Genomic DNA, 20,841 nt, shown 5'->3' with positions numbered 1-20,841 from the left:
GCCCTTAGTTTGACTTCCAAAAAACTGTCTTAACATTACCTAATACCAAGAGATAAGTCTTGTAAAGTCTCACACCAGTTGGACTCTAAAAATTCTTATCCGACATCAGCCACGCAACACTAACAAACCTACCACTGTTCACCTCACACAACACACATCCTGTGGAGTCCCACAGGGTTCCAGCCTCTCCACATGTGCCCATTGATGAAAATCATTGGATCGCACTGACTTAACGCCGACAATTACGCAGACTACAACTGATTGTTGAGGTTATTTTGTTCCTGTGTTTTTTGTTATCACTGCCTCACAGATATCTACAACTGGATGCCAACGAACACCTCAAACAGAACCTGGCAAAAAAGGAAACTATTCCCACCTGCAGGATCCAAGGGAGGGAACCCACAACTGGACTGGCCGATTGGCATGAGAACGCAACCAGAGATCATCAGAATACTCCTAGACAACCGACCATCACTGGAACCCCATGTCAACGTAATCGCAAAAAAAATGCTTCTTCCTTCTAGGACTGCTAAGAGGATTACTCCCTGCCTCCCCTTACCCCACAGAACACTCACAATCATATCCCTGAAACTCACAAGAATTGACTATTGTTAGGGAGAATTCTCTGGTTAGGCTGAATTTCCCTACCTAGTGAGTCCCTCAGCAGCTTTGCTGGATTTCTGGGGTTTAATTTTTTCTCCTGCCAAGAGTGAGACTCTTTTACCCTCACTCTTGGACATGTTGAAGTGTGTTTTCTTGGTTAAACCTTGTGTTGAATGGGCTATGGGGTCTTTTACTCCATAGGGCCTCATGTATTTTTGTGATGTGGGTCACACAGCACCCTCTGTGCCGTGACCCAGGGGTGTCCTAGGGACTCCCCAACATAGACTCCATACCCTGGGACTGACTACTGTCTCCCAGGGCATGTAAAGTCACCAAAGACTTTGCTAGTCTTGAATCCTGAACAGAACCAGTACAAACCATCATATTGTGGACGTACTGGCTGGGGCAATTCGATTGCCCCAGGGTCTGTTAGTCGAGGGGGCACGTCTCCGTCCCCCCTGATCGAGTTTTGGCTGGTGGCAGTGGAAACTACTTTTTATATTCGACCGCGAATATTTCCCTATGGGATTTCCCATTGTTTTAGGCTAACACATTTAATTATTTATTTACGGTAGCCTTAAACATACCGCCGGTTTATATATTTATTTTTATAACTCCGGTTGGGACTTTTTGCCAAAACTTGATTCTAAAATGGCGTTGGTGTTCGCCTCTGTAACTCTGACCCAAAGTGGAGCCCTTTGTTCCACTTTTGGCGGGCTTCTCCACAGAAGCCCTCCAAAGTGGTGCCACTCTGTCTGGGGTACTTAGGAGGGGTGGAGGGGGATTTAGGCACCCTGGACTGAGTTACCTTGGTAACTCAAGTCGCACTCCGTCCTGATTGGCCCAAGTGGTGAGCCGCCCGGCTCACCACTTAGCATGTTTGAGTGACAGCTAGGCTGGGTGAATGGGGGTTTGCTGCATAAAAGCAGGGCTTTGGGGACTGGGACTTCAGAAGTCGCCACAGGACCAAGAATCCGACGAGGGAGGAGCTGAGCCGACCTGCTTCGACGACACCACCCGGTGGAGCCCTGCTGAACCGTCTCACCACTTTTTCCCGACGACCGAGGAGAACTCTTAACGGAGTGGCTCCTTCCCTTGACTGGTGGGGACAACCAGTTTTCGCCTTCTTTCCGTCCTTTGAGGTATCTCGTGGCCGCCTTGCCTGTGCCAAGCACCCCGGCATCCGGAATACCACACTTTACCCCCATACCGCGAAAGTCGGTACCAACCCTTTAACCGGAGGACTCCGCGGCTGGTTTCTTCCCGGGCAGTGCTACGACCTTTCTCTTCTGCTCTTCAGCGAGATATTCTTCTCCCCTGACCGACGTCGAGCCTTGCTGTCGCTGCCTGGAACAACTGCCCCCGCTGGAGGATCCTTTCCGCTTAAGGTACTGTGTTCCGCCTGGCTTCCCTTGCCACCGACTGTACGGGGTAGATTTAGTCCCCGGCTTTCGAACCTGGGAGTGCCTGGGACACTTTGGCTAAACTTTCTGAGCCACTCTAAACTCTTTTTGACTCCTTGCAAGACTTTGAATCTCTACTAACAGTGTGATCTTGGGCACATTTTCGCTCCGGCTACTCTAAGAGTGGGCCCTGCCTAGTGACTTTTGCTCACCTGTGACTTTGTGCTTCTTTGAGCCTATTGCAAGTGTTCTGGACCTTAGAGTGGTGTGTTTAACCCATTTCTGCTTTTTCTCTCCCTTTCTTGGAAACTACTAGAGTGTCATCTAACGTTAAGCACTCACCTCTGTTTTAATTAAGTGGTGTTAACCTAGAGTTGTCTAGATAGGAGAAAGGATTGAATCTACTTTCATTACAACTGTGTTTGAAGTGTTTACTATATTTTGCTAGAGTGTTTTTTAACTTATGTGTATTTTAAATAAATAACTATATACTTTTGAAACCAAGCTCTGGTCAGTGTTTGCTTGTGCTATTGTGTTTTGGTACATATTGTGTATACTTTGCATACTGCCTAACTCTTCTTGAGAGAAGTCTGACTGCTCAGCCACAGCTACCAGGTAAATCTGGGTGGTACAGACTGCTACCAAAGGGGTTTACTGCTCTACCTGTAGTCTTAAATCTTTTGCAGTGTTCCCCAAGGGAACTGCACAGGTTTCTGCCTAACAACTATGCAAACAAACTACCTAGGAATGCCAGAAAGACTTAGCAAAAAACTCCATAGGATCCTGGCTGCTGTATGTTGCACCCTTTGAAGACCAAGTAGAAGAGACCAGATCACTCCAGCACTGAAAAACCTACACTGGTTACCAGTAAAAAAGCACATCCAATTCAAAGCACTCTGCATTGCCCAGTGTTAGGGAGAATTCTCAGAAATGTGCCAATTCCCCCCACCTTAGAGACTCCCAGCAACTTTGTTGGATTTTGAGGATGCGATTTTTTTAACCTGAGAGAGTGACACCCTTTTTCCCCCCACTCATGTATTTTAGTGAGAATTTTACCTCTGTTTCTTTTGGTTATGGAGTCTGACAAACTTCAGTGGCACAGGGAAGTCTTTCAGATTTCCAAAGGTTTAAATACCTTCTCTGGCGTAAACTGTTTCCCAGAGCAGTATAGTGAAATTGATTTTACTTACATTTGTAACTTTCTAGACCCAGCACACGCTATCTTACAATAGAGTGCTGGAGGGATTACTTAGTATCCCCTGTGTCTAGACCGCGAGCTGCGTTCGTGCTCCGGTAAAGCAACCGCGGGAGTAATCTTTTTCAAAATGGCACAGAGCCATCTTTGACAAAATGACACCTGGTGGTCTTTTTTGCCAGTTATTTGTAGAAAGGGCCTCCTAGAGATTTTCTCTGCACGCCAAACCAGGTTTGGTCGCTTTGTTCATTTCGTCATTGGCGGGATTCAGGAGTGAAGCCCGCCTCTGGCTCCAGAATGTCTGGGGAAGGCAGGAAGTGATGAGGTGCCCGAAACTCCCTGCGCTTAGTCTCCTAGGAGACCCAAATGCACTCAGTGGTGATTGGCTGGCTGACTGCCCGGCAAGGACAGTCACACTGCTGGGTGAGTGACAGCTAGGCTGGAACGAATGTAAAAGGCAAGTATTTTGGCTTGGAAGGCAGAGTCGACCACTAGACTAAGGAACCGAAGAAGAACTCTAAGAGGACGCCTGCTGCAAATCCTGCACCATTGGTTAGCCTGGGGAAGCCCTGCTGAAGTGCCAAAACACCAAGTTCGCATTGACAAAGAAGCCCCTGCAAGCACGACTTCTGCCTTTGAATTGGTGGGACCAATCAACTCCAAAGTAAGCCAACTGGTCATCCATCTCGGAGCTGGTTGAATTTCCACAGAGTTGGTGCTGGAAACCGTAGAGCCAGGGAGAGCAACACCAGATTGTGAGAGTTGCTTTTAAGCTTCCCTAGAGCTTTTGGAAGATCCTCTTAACTCCCAAGAAGCAGGACTGACCAAGCCTGAGCCCCAACAGAGTGCGGGACCCCAGAAGCAAGGAAAGCCCACCTCAACAGCCAGGAACCGAGTTGTTGCTAATTGCGGAAGACGCGAGGAGCTGAAATGCGAAACTGCCACAGAAAATTAAGTTTGCCAGTTGCTAGTTTTGACCGTCCCAGCACATTGCAGGTGATGTCCCACGCCGCCCCGACCCCCCCTTACCCCTGCCCCCACCCCGGACGTCGTCCTGCTTGTCCCCACGACTGAGGGCCAAGAACAGTGAGATCTGCACAGGAACAGAAGTAATCAGCTGCATCTTTTCTTCATTTCTAAAGGTACTGTGAAACAAGTCTAAGAGAACTTACCACTTGCTGTAGAAGTGTTTGTAACTTCGACAACTCACAAGTCTAATCAGCTTGTGGCCCTACATTTGATTCTTCTTTTCATCAAAGACCCCCCAAGAACTTGTGCAAAGACTACCTCATTTACTTACCAGAAGTGCTTTATCCTATGCAAGACTTTAGCTCATTGACTTTGGCTTAGCCTATGGAATTGTATGACTAAGGATCTAAAAGTGTTTTGCCCTGCTTAAGAAATTTGTGATCTCTTGTGTTCTATTAACCTTTGCCTTTTACCAACTTTTAGAGTATTCTGAATGCCAACAGTAAGATATTAATGTCCCCATCACCTTAGTTCTTGAAGTCACCTGTGGGTGTAGGTTGTGTCTGTGGGCCATCACAAAAGGGTCTTTTCCAATTCAGAAACTCACTGTACAGTATTTAAGTGTATTTGTGTTACTGGTATCTTGATCCTTCTGAAGAAGGCTTTCTAACTGACTGAAATACAATAATTGTTTATGCAAGAAACTTACGTTTAAGAGTTTATTTGAATACCTGTAACTGAATCATTGTATAACTCAATTTCCCCTCTTGAGATAAGCCTGGCTCCTCAACATGCTACCAAACCTGTGGTACAAGCTTATACCAAAGGTTGGGTTGCCTATACCTGTAGTCAGAGTTGTGTGTAGTGTTCTCAAAGGGTACTGCATTCAAACTAAGCCTAACACCCACAAAGCCTTGCACAGGAAAGGAGCGGAATTCCTCCAAGACTAGATTAGCCAGTATCGCCCAAGAAGGGAACCAAGACCCAGCAACAACATACAAATGGAGACAAAACACTAAGAAAAAAAGGAAATTCATCAGAACCGTGTTCTCACATCTAATTGCTAACATCTGGAACAACATGGGCAAAGTAATTAGAACCACAGAAGACCACATCACATTCAGGAAACTGCTCAAAGCCTGGCTTTACAGCAGATAATGACAACCTAGAAGGGACACTGGCAACAACACTGCAGACAAGCAACTAGAGAAGAGACGAGATGGGCCAAAAGAACCACAAGCCATGGCTAGATATCCTCCTAGTAATACCAAACACCAACTCAGTCAGGTCAGGAGGATCATCATTCTCAGCCATGGCCCCCACTCTGTGGAACTCGCTTCCACCCCACATTCGACTCACCGAAGACTACATGTCTTTCCGCAAACTACTGAAAACGTGGCTCTTCCCATAAAGAATTGACACTTAGAACATTCAGAATAAATAGCCACAATAAACAGAAACCCAAGGTTGCTGAGCAAATGAAAACAAAGAGCAAAGAGAGTCGATCGAACAGATAGAAAGACTAAAACGGATATACTGAGTGGACGAAGTGGAGAGAGAGAGGTCCAAACGGATGGAGTGGCTAGATGAATGGAACTAATGAAGTGGATCGAATGGACGGAAAAGATGGAATGATTAGATCGATGGAATAGACAGACAGCAGATGGAACGGTTGAAGAGGTGGAACGAAGTGGATGGAAAAGCGTGAACGAGGCGGATATACCCCGATCTATCCCTGTATCTCCTATTTATGCTTTGTATATGCATCCCCATGTTATCTGTACCACAGGTTTTCCCTATCCATCCTGTCGCTTGATATACATGTGCCGCTACGTATGGCTCCTGTCCTGATCTCATGCTTGGTCGCAGGCGCTTTGCTTAGAACCACAATATCACACTACTACGCTTACTCTCTCCTATACACCATCATTCAACTAGAACACAGCTATGCTATGACACATTCGGCCTAGCTGTTCTCATACTAACATGACCCCACGAACACCACATCATCCTAATAAAACACAGCTAGCCGAGCACATACCGGCTAGCTTAGGCGTCTCCTCAGGCCTAACGCAGCCAGAACTCAGTCGGGTTAGCCACCCTCCAGTCTGAACACATCCAACTGATTTCCTCAGCACCACACCTACCGCTAAGAAGCAGCTATCATGCAATAACCACACCAGATGCACACATCTGGTGCGCCCACACACCACAAGACAGTCTGACTTGAACTGCGGTTCCCGAGGGCGTTCAACCCATCAGCGCTTTGTCATACCAATGATACATAAGGCGCTATATAAATGGCAATTAACATAACATATTCAAGCAGCATCCAAAGGAATGCGCCAAAAGGGATGGGCTAAAGGCCCCAGCCAACTGACCGACTACACCAACCCTTTCCCGCTCCCCTTATATAACAGACTACCACTACACCAGATCTTGGAGTAGCCACGTTCCACGTAAACAGAGAACCATTACTATGTTTACACTCAAGTAACCACCCACAAAGTCAGTAAACAGTCAACAATGCAACTACACACCAAGATGTCAGATTAACATACAGCTAAAACCACCTGTGACACTCGATCCCTTATGGAAACCATCTAACCAGTGCACACGACCAACCCATCATAACCACACAACACACCAACACTAACAAAACAAAACCACACCCGAGGCACAGAATCTTACCCATACGGTTACAATGCATGAGGCCTCTCAAAACTACCACATGACCAACATTAACAGACGGCAGTTCCTGCTGGTTCTGAAACCGCTCACCCTTTTCCCCACTAATACCCCACACCCCTCTGGAGACTAACCTTGGGTGTTAACAGTGCACGGTAAAAATCAACATAATATTTCTAAAGTGAATGAGTGTCAAAGCCTTCCAATAGGATTTGCCGAGCTTGATTAGCGGTGTGCTCTTCTAAACTTGTTACTGGGTTTTGCTTTCCGTGATCTGCTTAAGTGCATTTCTCAAAGTCTTGGAGGCAATACTTCTCTTTGAACTGCTTGTAGCCTCTTAAAAGTATAAGAGTTCTTACTTAACTATGAATTGCTGAATGCCATTCTTATAAGTAGAATAGGTTCCTTAGTTACCTTGAAATACACAGTCATTCCTAAAGTGTACAAATGGGTTATGCTTAGTTGATGGACCAATAGGTTATACGGACCTTGAATAGCTGTGACTCTTCTTAAACTGAATTTTGCATTTCCAACTTCGTGCATTTCTAAAATAGATTACTGTGTTCATGCATATCCTTCAGCAGGTTAAGGCTCCTCCAGAAAGAAGGAATTTCTTTACTGGCTCTGAACTGTGTAATACTGGTTGTAACAGTACCCATTCTTGATAGAAGAAAGTTACATATATTGCAAGAGATCCTTTTAACAGTGGTGGTCCAAGTGTGTCTACAACTAAACAGTATAATCTGACCAATAGGGTCTACTCTACTACCATTGAATTACTTATTGTCATCTAAAAGTAACTAACCTGGTCGTATTTCCCCCAAGAATAGCAGATTATCTTTCTGAATGTACAACTTTACCTCACCTTGAACTGCTGAATGCAATTCTTAAAAAGGGTTATACTTTGGTTTGTAAAACCATAAGTATTATTTTGGTTTTTATAATTGTGTTTATAACTTGTGTGAACAGTACTTTCCAAGATTTATCTTGGCCTTCTGTATTTGAAATAAACCATTATTTTTTAAAATAGTGCATCAGTGTTTCTTTTAACTATATGTATTCTACAATGTCTTTGTAGAAATCTATAGCCATCTCTCCCTCCTAAAGATAAGTCTGGCTGCTCTGTCCATGCTACCAACATTCTCAAGTGGTAGAGCCTTAAACTAAGAATGGAGTTTTTGTACTACATCGGATATGGATTTATGATCCCTTAGTTGGACTTTAGAAAAACTGTCCCAACAGCCACCTCTATTCCCCCCCCAGCCAAAGAGTAGCACACGTAAGATACAAGGACCCATGACAGACAGTATTTCGAGTAAACTGGTATCAATAACAAATCACAAGCCTAGCACAAGTACAACAAGGAGCAGATTAGCTCTCTAATCCCATAAAAAGGGTTGGTTTCCAGTACTTCACTGTCTCCTTAGTTGGTTAGGTCCACACCGTTCACAATAGTGCAGGACCCACTAATAAGATTGTCTGAACTTTAACTTTTGGTTCACTGTAATTGTAAATTACTAACAAAAATGAAAATCACAGTTCTTGGCTGTCAAAGACCATATTCAGCTTGTATTCCACTACTTAAGCCGAAGAACCAAAACTGCCCCTCAGCGCACACCAGGAGTGCATTTCAAGGTTTGTATTTAAATTCCTCTTCCCTTCCTATTAACTAACGTTTGTGTTAGGGAGAATTCTAGGAAATCTGCTAATTCCCTCTACCTTAGAGACCCCCAGCAACTTTGCTGGATTTTGAGGACTTGATTTTTAAAAAAAATTTACATGGAGAGCGCGAGACCCCTTTCCCCCACTCATGTATTTTAATGTGATTTTGTACACTCTTGGGTGGAGTCTGACAAACTCCACAGGCATCATCTTTTACATTATGTCGCACAGCACCTTTAGTGCAGTGACACAGGGAAGTCTTCAAATTTTCCCAAAGGTTTAAATAACTTCTCTTGGATAAACTGTTTCCAAGAGCAGTAAAGTGAAATTGACTTACATTTGTAACTTTCTAGACCCAGCGCACACACTATCTTACAATAGGGTGCTGGAGATGTTACTTGGGATCCCCTTTGTCTAGCTTCTCATGTAGGTTACCCTTTCCTCGATGAATGGCTGGTGTCTGTGGTTTACTTTTAACTACCGTGGTGTGCATTTACCGCAGGCTGCGTTCGCAGCTGCAGTAAAAAAATGTTGTCAAAATGGCCCCAGTCTGCTTTTTTCGCAGTTTCTTTGTGGAAAGGTCCTTCTTGAGATTTACTCTGCACGCCAAACCAGGATTTGCCCCTTTGTTCATTTTGCCTTTGGCAGGATTCACGAGTGAAACCAGCCTCTGGCTCCAGGGTGTCTAGCGGGGGCCAGAAGCAAGCGAGGTGACCGAAACTCCGTGCTTAGTCTCCTAGGAGACAGGAATGCACAGTGATTGGCCGCCTGGCTGGCTGTCCGTCAAGGACTGCCACCCTGCTGGGTGACTGACAGCTAGGCTGGAATGAATGGGAGCAAGCTGCATAAAAGGCAAGGCTTTTTGGCTTGGAAGGGAGAGTCGACCACTGGACGAAGGAATCTGAAGAACTTGATGAGGACGCCTGCAACTCCTGGACCATTGGTTTGCCCTGCTGCTGTGCTTAAACTCCAAATTCGTATCGACAGAGCAGCCCCTTCAAGGACGACTTCTCCCTTCCAGTAGTTGGGACCAATCAACTCCACAGTAAGCCACCTGGACATCCTGTCGAAGCTTGTTGAGTTTCCACTGCAGTCACTGCTGGAACCGGATAGCCAGGCAGAGGAACACCAGTTAGTGTACGTTGCTTTTACGCTGGACAAGAGCTCCAGGAAGATCATCCGGACTCCCAGGAAACAGGACCGACTGAGCCTACCCCCCCCCCTCTCAGAGTGCGGGACCACATATGCAAGGAAAGCCCATATCGACAGCCAGGAACTGTGGTGTTGCTATTTGCGGTAGACGCATGGTGCTGAAACACCGAAGTGCCACTTGTTTGAAGATTTCCAGTTGTGAGCGGTGACCATCCCATTGCAGGAGTCCCCAGAAGTCCCCCCTCTTGTCCCCACGACTGAGGGTCAGGAACAGTGAGATCTGCACAGTAACAGGTCATCTACTGCACTTTTAATTCAACCTAAAAGGTACTGTAAAGTCTAAGAACTTACCTCTTGCTGTGTAGCCACTTGTCCTCGGAGACTTGCTGGGTTGCATTTGTAGAGTTGCTATCAGCTTATCTCACAAGCCTAATCAGCTTGTGGCCCTACTTTGATTGCTTCTATTCTACCAGGACTTTTGAGACATTGAAAAAGACTTTCTACTTACCTACACAAGAGGTGCTTCAGTTACCTTGACTTTCGCTAACTTGACATTGGCTGGCCTGGCTCCCTGAATGAGACTGCTCTCTTCTGCTTAGGTGTTTTGCCTTCCTTCCTTGACTTTGCATTGTTTGTGCCAAGTTAACTTCAATAGGAACTGTCCACAAGTAAGTCGTAGTTAATCCTCCACATCAGGTGCAAACAGGTAAGTTGGCTCAGGTGGTGTCTGTTAAGCAAGATTGTATGCAGGAACCCTGTGGGAGATTACACCAGTTGTGTCCTCTTGGTATTAGGTAACTCACCTATTGGTATAGGTCTGCACTAGACAAGTTGGTAGAGCGCCTGAGCAGCCAGACTTCTCAAGAGGGGTAAATATGAGCTGTAGAGCATTAAAATCCACAAAAACAAGTATCCAAATAACATTTCACATGCAAGGTTTTCTAGAAGAATAATTGTCAGTTTTAAATAAGCATTCTTTAAAAAGGGAATGTACAACAATAAAGACACTTGATAACACCGAAAGGGATTTGTCCCTGTGATTATGCTCCCTGCTCGGGCTATATATTGCGATTTGCCATTTCGGCGTACTGGGTAACAGAGCTTGTGCCACGCAGACCCTGAACGGACAGGGTTATCTATTCAGATTGCACTGATTTTCAGGAATACATATTTTGGAACAAGTATTTGATTCTCTGCCTTGAAAACGACCAGTGTGTCGAAACACGTGTCGGCTGTTCGCAACTGGAATTAAAGAAATTATTTACGTTTCACAATTTAGTGATCATAATATAGTCTCCTGAAACCACTGGTGCAGAGCGCATCACCATCCCTTACCCTCATCTCTATACTCATTTATGCCAACCTGGGTGGATAGGCTGGTGGCATTGTAGGGATTGCTGCTACCACATTAGTTTACTATAACCAACCCTTAGATTGAATATGAAGGTGACAAAGAGCACAGATGTTTTGAATCCACCATTCATCTCATACACTTCATAACATTCTCAGAATCAAGATAAGCAAGTAGATACTCTTTAGAGATTATTCACATGCACTTCCTATACCCGGAGGTGACGTTAATTGGCACTTATATATCACTTTTGCACTTGGTAAAATTGAGGTTGTGGAAAGGTTAAGGATAAGAACAGGTTCTCAGAGCATGCGAACACTTTTCAAACTCCCAATGAAGTCTAGATAGAACTTTTCCCAGGAATACTTAGTTAAACCAACCTACCACCTATGAGGGAGAGTTAGAATCAAAGTTAATGGGTCAGAAGAGTCTGCAGAGAGCCAGAACAGCCAAAGTCAGTTTGAACAATGCTTATGGAGCTGAGGCACAAAGGCTTGGACAAAGTTTAGAGAGTTTGTAGAAAATCACTGTTGGGCCACAAGCTTTTAGGCTTGTGGGGGGTAGAGCCGAGATCATCTCTGCAAAATGTAGCTACTGCAATAATGCAAGCTAGAGACACTAGCTTAAGTACACCTTAGCACAGTACCTTAGGTAAGAAGAGGATCCAGATGGCTTCTGTTCTGGTTGCAGATCCTGGGTTCCTGGCCTTCAGTCTTGGGGAAGAGTGGGAGGATGTCTGGAGGACTCCTGCACTGCAGTTCGAAGGTAGTCGTGGCTAAGGGCTCTTTTCAGATCAGCGGGACTTCGTGGTTTCAGCTACCGGCAAATAGCACCACAGCGGATCTTGGACACTCCAAGGACTTCCTTCACTCCTTCATTCCATCACTCTGGTGAGGTGACTCGAGCTTGGGTTGTCCTGGAGCTTCGGTCCAGTTTAAAGACTATTCACTTGGCCACGGATTTTGCGACCCCTGGCACTTGGTTCCAGCAGCAGCAAGGAAGTACAGCCAGTTGGGGAAAGTCCTCCAGCAAAGTTAGTCTTGGGGTTAGTTGGTCCTACTAACCTGTTCTGGGGCTTCTCTAGTGCATTCGGAATTGGTGCTTCAGCACAGCAGCAGGGCTTTACCGGCCAGTTCAACAGCCCAGGAGGATGCAGCAAGTTTCTCTTTGTGATTCCTTCAACCAGTGGGCGAAAGAAGCCTCGCCTTTTATGCAGGTTTCTACCATTCATGCACAGCCTGGCTGTCCTGCAAAGACAGCCAATCAGCATTGGGTGCATTCAGGTAACCAAGGAAACTAAGGTCAGGGAGTTTCAGGAACCTCCCGCACTTCCGGCCCTGCTAAGACAATGGAGCCAGAGGTGGGTTTCAGTTCTGAAGCCTGCCTAACGCAAAACAAAAAGGTTAAACCTGGTTTGGTGTGCAGAGTAAAACCCAAGACCGACCTCACCAACAAGAAATGGCAAAAAGTAAGACCACAGCCATTTTGACACAATGGTCACCCATGGGTGCTATACTGCAGCTGAGGATTCAGCCTGCAGTAGAAACGCACAATAGTAGGAAAATTAAACCACTGCCACCAGCCATTAAAAGTAGCAAGAGTAACAAAAAAAGGTTACATGAGTAAGTAGGAAAAGGGGCTACTAAGTAACCTCCTCAGCACTCCACATAAAATGAGGTGGACTGGACCTACATAGGAAAAGAAGCAAGTAAAATCAATTTCACTTTACTACTCTTGGGAACAGCAATTCACCCAAGAGAAGGTATTTAAACCTTACAAGAAATCCAAAGGACTTCTCTGACACTGCACTGAAGGTAAGCCCTTCCAGAGTCTTGTTTTCTTGCCGTGTGCTTTAGCAACTTAAAAAATATAATCCACGCCCAGGCCCCCTCTACCCCTTCTTGCCGGTCTCCCTTCCGGCCCCTGCTTCCTGGTTCCCTAGCCCTCCCACCTCCCATCCCCACCCGCCTGCTCTGATTGTATCTTCGTTCCGTGTGTGCAGAATGTTAACCAGCCTACCAGGGCAGCCCTGTTGCTAAGGGCCCCGAAGCAAAGGGCGGCTCATTCAGAGGTGGATCCTGATTGTGTCAGCAGGGGAAGCCAGTGGCCAACCAGCAGGCACCAGTAAGGCAAGTGTGACTACTGGGGCTTCCACCCTACAAACTATCCATCCTCATTGAAAAGTAGCCTATGCCACCCATACTGAACATTCAGATTGCTGTGTTGCATCTGCCTCTCACACATTTAGAGTTGTGCTGCTCAGAATATCTTGCATCTAGATAGTGTACCTTAGTTACTACTGTGTCGTTCTGCCTATCTCACTCACTTGAATTGTTACGCCTTAGTTACTACAATGTTGCCTCTGCCTATCTCTCACACCTAGAATTGCTCGTCAGCATATCTTGCATCTAGATTGATGCACCTGGGATAGTACTGTAATTCCCTTGCTTACATCCAAGAGCCCTCCCTCTTCCCATCCTCCTAACCACCCCCCACACCCTTCATCAATCCTTAGCTTCCCATCACCTGATCGAGATACCGGCCTGCATGAACTCCCCTCTCGCCCCAGTCCAGATCCCTAGAAACAGAACCTCACCTGCACCTACCTTCTGGAACACCCCCCCCACACAACCCTAGAAGCCTCCTCTCCACCCCCCCAAAGCCCTCTCGACCCCCCCACCCATCAAGCACCCCTCTCCATATCCCTTCCCCTCTCGAAAATCAGCATGCCTCGCCCTCACAAGAACCGTAGCTTCATCCCCATCACCCTCCGACACCCCTACCCTCTACCACACCCGCATTACACTAAACCCCTTGAAAAACAGAAAACTAACCTGGTCACACTCCTCGACTTTCTACTCCAACTCCTCCTACCTCAACCCGGCCTCCCAATGTTCCCCTCAACACCCCCCCACAGTCCCCCCCCCCCCCTCGACTTCTCACCCTGCACACCGCCCCCGAGACTATGCATTTACCCACACCTCCTCGTCTCTACTCTCCGTCCTCACATATCCTCTGCCCACCTACTCTTCCCTGCCTCGACTGATGTAACCCCTTCTCCCATCACTCAGATTCCGGTCGCACTACCACCTCACTGCCCCTCCTCTCCTTATCAACGACAGAATGTCCCACACCCCCCCCCCCTCCAATTTCCCCATGCTCCTCCTGCTCACTCCCTGCCGACTTTCTCCAAGACTACTCCCCACCCCGAAGTCAACTGCATCCTTTCTAATGCCCGCTCTGTAGCAAAAAGCAGATACAGCATCTTCAACCTCCTCTCCTCAAACAAACCCGACCTAGTCTTCATCACTGAAGCCTGGTTCCCCGATGACTTTGCCCCTGTTGCACATGAAGCATTCCACCACCCGCCCCCCAGCTCCTCACTCATCCCGCACAACAGACCTTCCAGGGGAGGTGGCGTGGCAGCCCTCTTCAAATCCCATTTCTCTGTCTCACTTGTTGAATCTCTTACATGCATTCCATCATGTGAATCCCTTCTCGTTAAACTCCCTACCCTTGACTTCTCACCCACAACTTCCTACTCATCTACAGACCCCCCCCCGTTTACGACAGACATTTCTCAAACAATCTGACTCTGTAGCCACCATCCAAGTAAATCAGCCCTCCCTGACTCTCCTAGGAGACTTCAATATCTGGTTGGACAGTCCCACCAACTCCATGACCCCTCCACTGGTCAACAGCCTTCATGTGCTCAACCTCTCCCTTCATTTGAATGGTCCAACCCACTCTAGGGGGCACACCTTTGATGCAATCTTTAGCTCCCATGACCAGATTCATCTCTCCCCCCCCCCCCCATCTGTCCCCCACAAACCAATCATCTGTTCCAACCACTTTGTCATCCCTTTCTCCATCTTCTCCCCCGCCCCTCCCCTGGCCTCAACCCAAGACCTGCTGGAACAAAGTAAAGATCCTCCCTGACATTGCCGAAGCCCTACTTCTTAGATCCCCTACAACGACCCCCTCAGATAGACCCTTAACCATAGACTCTCAGCTCAATGAATCTTTAATTCCGCTCATGCCCAGCCTCCTCACGCAATTGACCATTTCCCAAATGGTTCACTCTTGAACAGAGGAACACCAAAAAACATAATAAATCTCTGGAACCAAAAATGGCGATCAAAAACCGATCTCAGCAGATCCACTTTCGCCAATCACCGTCGTAACTACAGAGCTGAAATCCGGAAAGCCAAAAAAGCATATTACAATGAACACACTCAACTGTGAAAACCGCAGCAAAGAACTCCAAAAAAATATCTGAATTTGTTAAACCCACTTGCACCTCTTCCTAATCAACCCCATCGCAATTGCTCTGCGACTCCCTCTCCCTTCACTTCTACACCACGGCTCTTGATAGGACGACCTCCCTTAAACTCTCCCCTCTCCCCCCCACCCCCTGCCACAACTACCGATCATTCCAACATCACCCCCGCCTCCACTCCAACACCCAATCTCCCCACTTTCGACTCCTTCAGACCCATCTCCAGAGACGAGTATCTAGACCTACTCTCTGCTAACAGACAGTCTGCCTCCTCCCCTTGCCACTTGCCCAGTCCTAAAGGAAATAGTCTTGTCTACCTGCACAGGTGAACACGCGAGGACTGTACTTAATGACTCCCTCAGCTCTGGCATCTTCCCTGACGACTTCAAAATTGCGCATGTCAAGCCCCTTCTTAAAAAGCCACCCCTCGACCCCAAAAACTACAGGCCCACCTCAAACACCAGATTCCTTGCAAAACTAATCGACCGAACAGCATACTCCCAGCTACACACCTTTGTCGAATCCAACAACCTCCTCGACCCTGCACAATCAGGCTTCAGACCTCGACATGGAAACGAAACCACTCTGACCTCGATGTGGGATGATCTTAAGATCACTGCAGACTCAAGGATGCACTGCACTAATCCTCCTCGACCTCTGCAGCCTTTGACATGATTAACAACTAAATCCTCCTCAACAGTCTCCACTCTTTTGGAATCCGGGGCACCGCTCTCAAATGGATCGCCTTTTTCCCCCAGCAACCAGAAACAACCCCCTCCCCTTTTGCCTCGGCGGCTTGCTCGGTTAATACTGGAGTACCGCAAGGCACAGGTCGATCTGCTCTCCTATTCAACCTCTATATGTCCACCCTCCCTGGACTCATCCACTTGCACAACATCTTGTGCTACAACTATGCTCACGAATACCCAAATCATCCTTAGAATCCTCAATTCAGCCACCATCCCCCAGCCCAATCTCAAAGCCTGTCTCCTTGATATTGACCGATGGATGACAAACCACCGCCTCTTAAACCCCACTAAAACCGGAATCATGGTGTGTGGCAACACCGCGCTTCTCCCTCATCCATTCCTTTGTCCCCCCCCACCCCCCCCCGTCCCTGGGCCAACCACCCCCACCCTCCTACACAGTAAAGAACCTAGGCTGCACCTTGTACTCTAGTCTAATAACCCTCTCCCATCAGATCAACAATGTGTCTAAATGTTGTCACTACCTTCTTAAACTCCTCAGACACATCTTTCCCTGCCGCTCCTTCCCAAACAGACTTGCTGCTTTTAGGTCTATTGTAATGTCGAGACTTGGCAACTCCCTATATCTAGGAGTCCCGGCATACCACCTTAATAAACTCCATAGAGCTCAAAACGCTGCTGTTAAACTGCTCCTCGCCCTGGGTCCAAGAGACCACATTTCTCCAGCTCTCTGAACCCTCCACTGGCTCCCAGTCGGACGAAGGGCCACTTTCAAGACCCAGAGCATCACTCACCATGCAGTGCACAAGACCCCGGCCCTTTAATTCTGTCAGGATCAGTGGATCCTCCTCAGCCTTGGCCCCAACTCTGAAACTTGCTTCCCCCAACTATTCGTCACACCCAAGACTATAGGACTTCCGCAAAGCTCGAAAAACGTGCTCTTTCCATATCACCAACTTCAACCTAGGAAGGTGTCAGCAATGAATACGCCTATCCATCTGGCCATAAACAACCGGACCCCGGAAATTTCAGAATAATGATCTCAATGGGTCATAACTCCTCGCTTTTCCAATGGAGCCGCTATGTCCCCCCGGCCCCATCTTGTCCCGGTGATGTCTCTATGTGCCCAACCCCTCTGTTCTCACTGGATACCCGTATATGCATCGTCACCCCTCTCACCCCCGTGCTATCCACGTAGGCCCACCTCCTGTGCCCCCCCCGGACTCCCATGCTGTCACCATTTTCCCCAACCCTCTACTCCTCGTGCTGTCAGTGTTCCCTCTAGAACCCTATGCTGTTGCTGCTCGACAACACGTCTAATCCCTGTGAAGTCGCTATGACCGCTTTGTGCCCCCCATGTGCCGATGTGTACCCCCTGCGATGTCGCTATATCTCCCCAGTATCGCCCTCCCCTCTAGTTCCCCGATGTCGCTGAACTCTCCCCCCCACCCCTTGGTTACCTGTGATGTTCCAATGTACCCCCCCCCCCCAATCCGGTCTCCTAAGCCCATCCCTCCCTCTAGCACCCGTGATGTGCCTGGGTGCTCCTCCCCCCCAGCTCCTGTGCTGTCGCTGTGTACGCCTGCCCCCTCTTCCGCTGCCCACAACGGCCAGTGTTGCTATTTCCCTGCTCAATGGTCCCGATTATGTGCCCCCACACACCAGTGCCACCGATGCACACCCCCACCCTCTGGTCCCCATGATGTCTGTCTGCCCAGCCCTCTTCCCCTCAGTATCACTGCGCACCCACAACCCCTTAGGTCCCATGTCTCTCTGCTGCCCTGGCCATCTTATCACTGCGCTCAGACAGCCTATCCACTATGACGCCACTATGTGCACTATCCCCTCGTCTCATTCAGATAGAGACGTGAATGTTAACATCTGTCACACTCAGACGAATTGTGAATGATAGCATGTGCCAAACTTAAATGGAATCGTGAACATTGGACTGAGTTGCATCTGGATGGAAGTGTGGATGTTAACAAGTACCGCACTTGGATGGAATTGTGAATGTCAGCATGTGCCACACATGGATAGAAGTGTAAATGTCTTGGTGCCCACCTGCCAGACAGCTCACATTTAGCTGATATCAATAACACCACACCTAAATGATAGGATGCAGCTACCATCAAACAATTACACCAGCTGCACACAACTGGTGCACTCAAGCAGCCTACGACACCTTATTCTTTCAACTGACCTGGACTACTGTCCCAGAGGGCATTCAATTTACCAGCGCTTTTAGATCATACCAATGATAGAGCACTATATAAATGCCAAATGACTTAACATAGAAAAGGTAGATACTTATACATTTGTCAGACTCCAAAAACAAATAAACAGAGTCCAAATCAGATCAGTATTACATGAGAATGAGATCTCACTCAATGCAGGATAAAAATTAAAAGTCCTAAAAGAGCAAAAGAGCTAGGGGCCTCCTAAGGTTGAAGGGAATTTGCACGGAATGAGAATTCTACCTAACAATGTCAAGTAAATCTTTAAAAAAACTAGGGGGATCCTGGCAGTCCCTCTGCCCGACATTAGTCCCAGTTACGAGAACCTTAACCAGATTATTTAGCTCACCATCTTTCATAAAGGAGAAATATCCAAAATATCAGTGTGCCCTGCCCTGGGGCTGTGCAGCACCGAAATGCTAGGCAATTCTCTGAGTACCAACAGCAACCCCAGACACGCGTTTTGGTCTGGGTGGACGTCATCAGTATGGTCGAGCTGTGCCTCCAAGAATAGTGAGCAAAGGGTCAACGTCTGTAATCTTGGCCCCCTTCCAAATGTCAGCTGGACTGTTGTCCTTAAGCCTGCAACCCATAAATGACATCCCCAAAGCATGACTTTACACACCTTCTGCTAAAATCTGGAAGTTTGTGCCCTCTTGGCCCTTAACATAGCATTTTACCATTTTGCAACCCCTGCCCCCCCCCACACCCTCACCTCTAAACTTGATAATTCAAGTGGTTTACTTTCATAGTAAAAAGTAGGTATTTATTGCCTCTGCCGAAATGGCTGTAGTTTGATGTAATGTTATTTGGCATTTGTATAACACCTACTACTAATGGTATGGCCTCGCGAGCACTGCGAGAAAGACCGTAGTCTGGGTTGTGTGTGCATTATTTTAGCCTGATGGAAGATAGGTAGCGAATGGCCATGTCTCCAACAGCAGGCCATATTATAAAAGGTGCGGGATGGGCACTGTCGAAATGTCAAGAGTTTGTGAAACAACTAGACCAAATGTTGCATGAGACTCAGCTGTATTCTATGGGTGGTGGTGCTCAGGCTGAGGGCAATGTGTTTAGTGCAAGGTGCAGTCAAATAGTGTACATGTCAAGTGTGTGAGGCTTTGTGCAATGTAATCTCAGTTAGATGGTGCCTCACCAGGACTGCAGAGTGTGGCAAAACACAAACCGGGGCATGTCAAATCTAGACTGGGGAACCTAGGCCATCGATATTCAAGTGTGGAACAATACAATCAGTGACATGACTGAAACAGCAATCTAAATTGTGCACATCTAAATTCCTCAAACTTGAAATGTCACTTCCTCAAAACAGCTTCTAACCTGGAGGCGAGATCGGATTTGCCTCTCAGACACTCTACCATTGTTGTAAAGGATACACCCATAGGGGTGCCATACCTAACTCTGCAGCTGATTTGATGTCAATATTATCATAACCGCTGCCAATCCGGATAATGATGCGCAATGCTTTGAACTTCTCCAGGTCCTCACGTGACAAAGAGATGGTGTGATACATCAGGGCCCCGACCGCCTCACACAACACCTAGTAAAGGACAAAAGAATATGTGTTGGGGGAGCTTTTAAACAGTTAACATATTGAAAGGTTGAAACAGGTATTGTAAAGACACTGATCTATCCCAACTGTGGAACAACCTTGCAAATATTAGCATCAGTGGCAACTAGTTGACAAACATTTTTGAAGAAATGAGATTCGATTATTAGAATGACTCATTGCTGAATGGAGGTGTTCTAGGATAGCATGCTGCATCAATGGTCTCTGGTAAGGGGTAGGAGGATCAGCAGCATGTTAGAGAACAGGGGCATAAGCAAAGTTTGCAATGAGCTTTCAGAAGAGGATATTGGCTAAGCAGTGAACCCGGACCTGTTCCCTAAAAGGGATAGAGATCGGCGATAGAGTTATATATACACACAGTAGACCCACCCACATTCATTATTAACTTCACCCAACCCCCCCCCCCCCCCATACCTCCACAACATAAATACATGACATTAGGATATCGAAATTCAACATTTTCGTATGCACAGTGATGGGGCGATACCAAAAAGGTATGCATTTGGACTCTTAACATATTAAAAACGGTTTTGTTACTCCAGGTCGGAGTAATTTAGCACTAAAATGAAACTTCTCCCCAACAGGGGGTGACTTCGTAGCCCCTTTTCCTACCTACTCATGTAAGATTTTTTATTTTACCCATACTGCTTTAAATGGCTGGTGGCAGTGGTTTCATTTTCATACCACAGTGCTCTTCCACCACAGGCTGAATCCTCAGCGGCAGTATAACACCCATGGGTGCACATTTTGTCAAAATGGCCCCCAGTCTTCTTTTTTTGCCATGTCTTGTTGGAAAGGTCCTTCTTGAGATTTACTCTGCGTGCGTAACCAGGTCTGGCCCCTTTGTTCGTTTTGTCTTTGGTGGGATTCACTGGTGAAGCCCGCCTCTGGCTCCAGCATGTGGCAGGGCAGGGAGGTGCCGAAACTAACTGTGCTTAAGTTTCCTTGGTTACAGGAATGCACCCAAAAGGTGGGGGGGGGGACAGCCACCCTGCTGTGTGAGTGATAGC

At 47.1% G+C, this 20,841-nt stretch overlaps 1 protein-coding gene across 7 annotated transcripts in view; it reads right to left on the bottom strand.

Moving 5' to 3' along the window:
• Positions 1 to 20,841, bottom strand: part of LOC138580772 (C-terminal-binding protein 2) — a 313,871-nt gene that overhangs the window by 118,863 nt on the left and 174,167 nt on the right. For all 7 annotated transcript variants that reach the window (XM_069651580.1, XM_069651584.1, XM_069651581.1 and 4 more), the window contains one exon: positions 19,657 to 19,801. In XM_069651580.1, the coding sequence (XP_069507681.1) occupies positions 19,657 to 19,801 (145 nt within the window). The remainder of the gene's footprint in view (positions 1 to 19,656; positions 19,802 to 20,841) is intronic.

This window comes from Ambystoma mexicanum, chromosome 3p, assembly GCF_040938575.1.
Source record: "Ambystoma mexicanum isolate Mex_15411 chromosome 3p, UKY_AmexF1_1, whole genome shotgun sequence".
In the NCBI taxonomy this organism is placed as follows: domain Eukaryota; kingdom Metazoa; phylum Chordata; class Amphibia; order Caudata; family Ambystomatidae; genus Ambystoma; species Ambystoma mexicanum.
The sequence above is the reverse complement of the archived record's forward strand: the minus strand, read 5'-3'. Positions and strand labels throughout refer to the sequence as shown.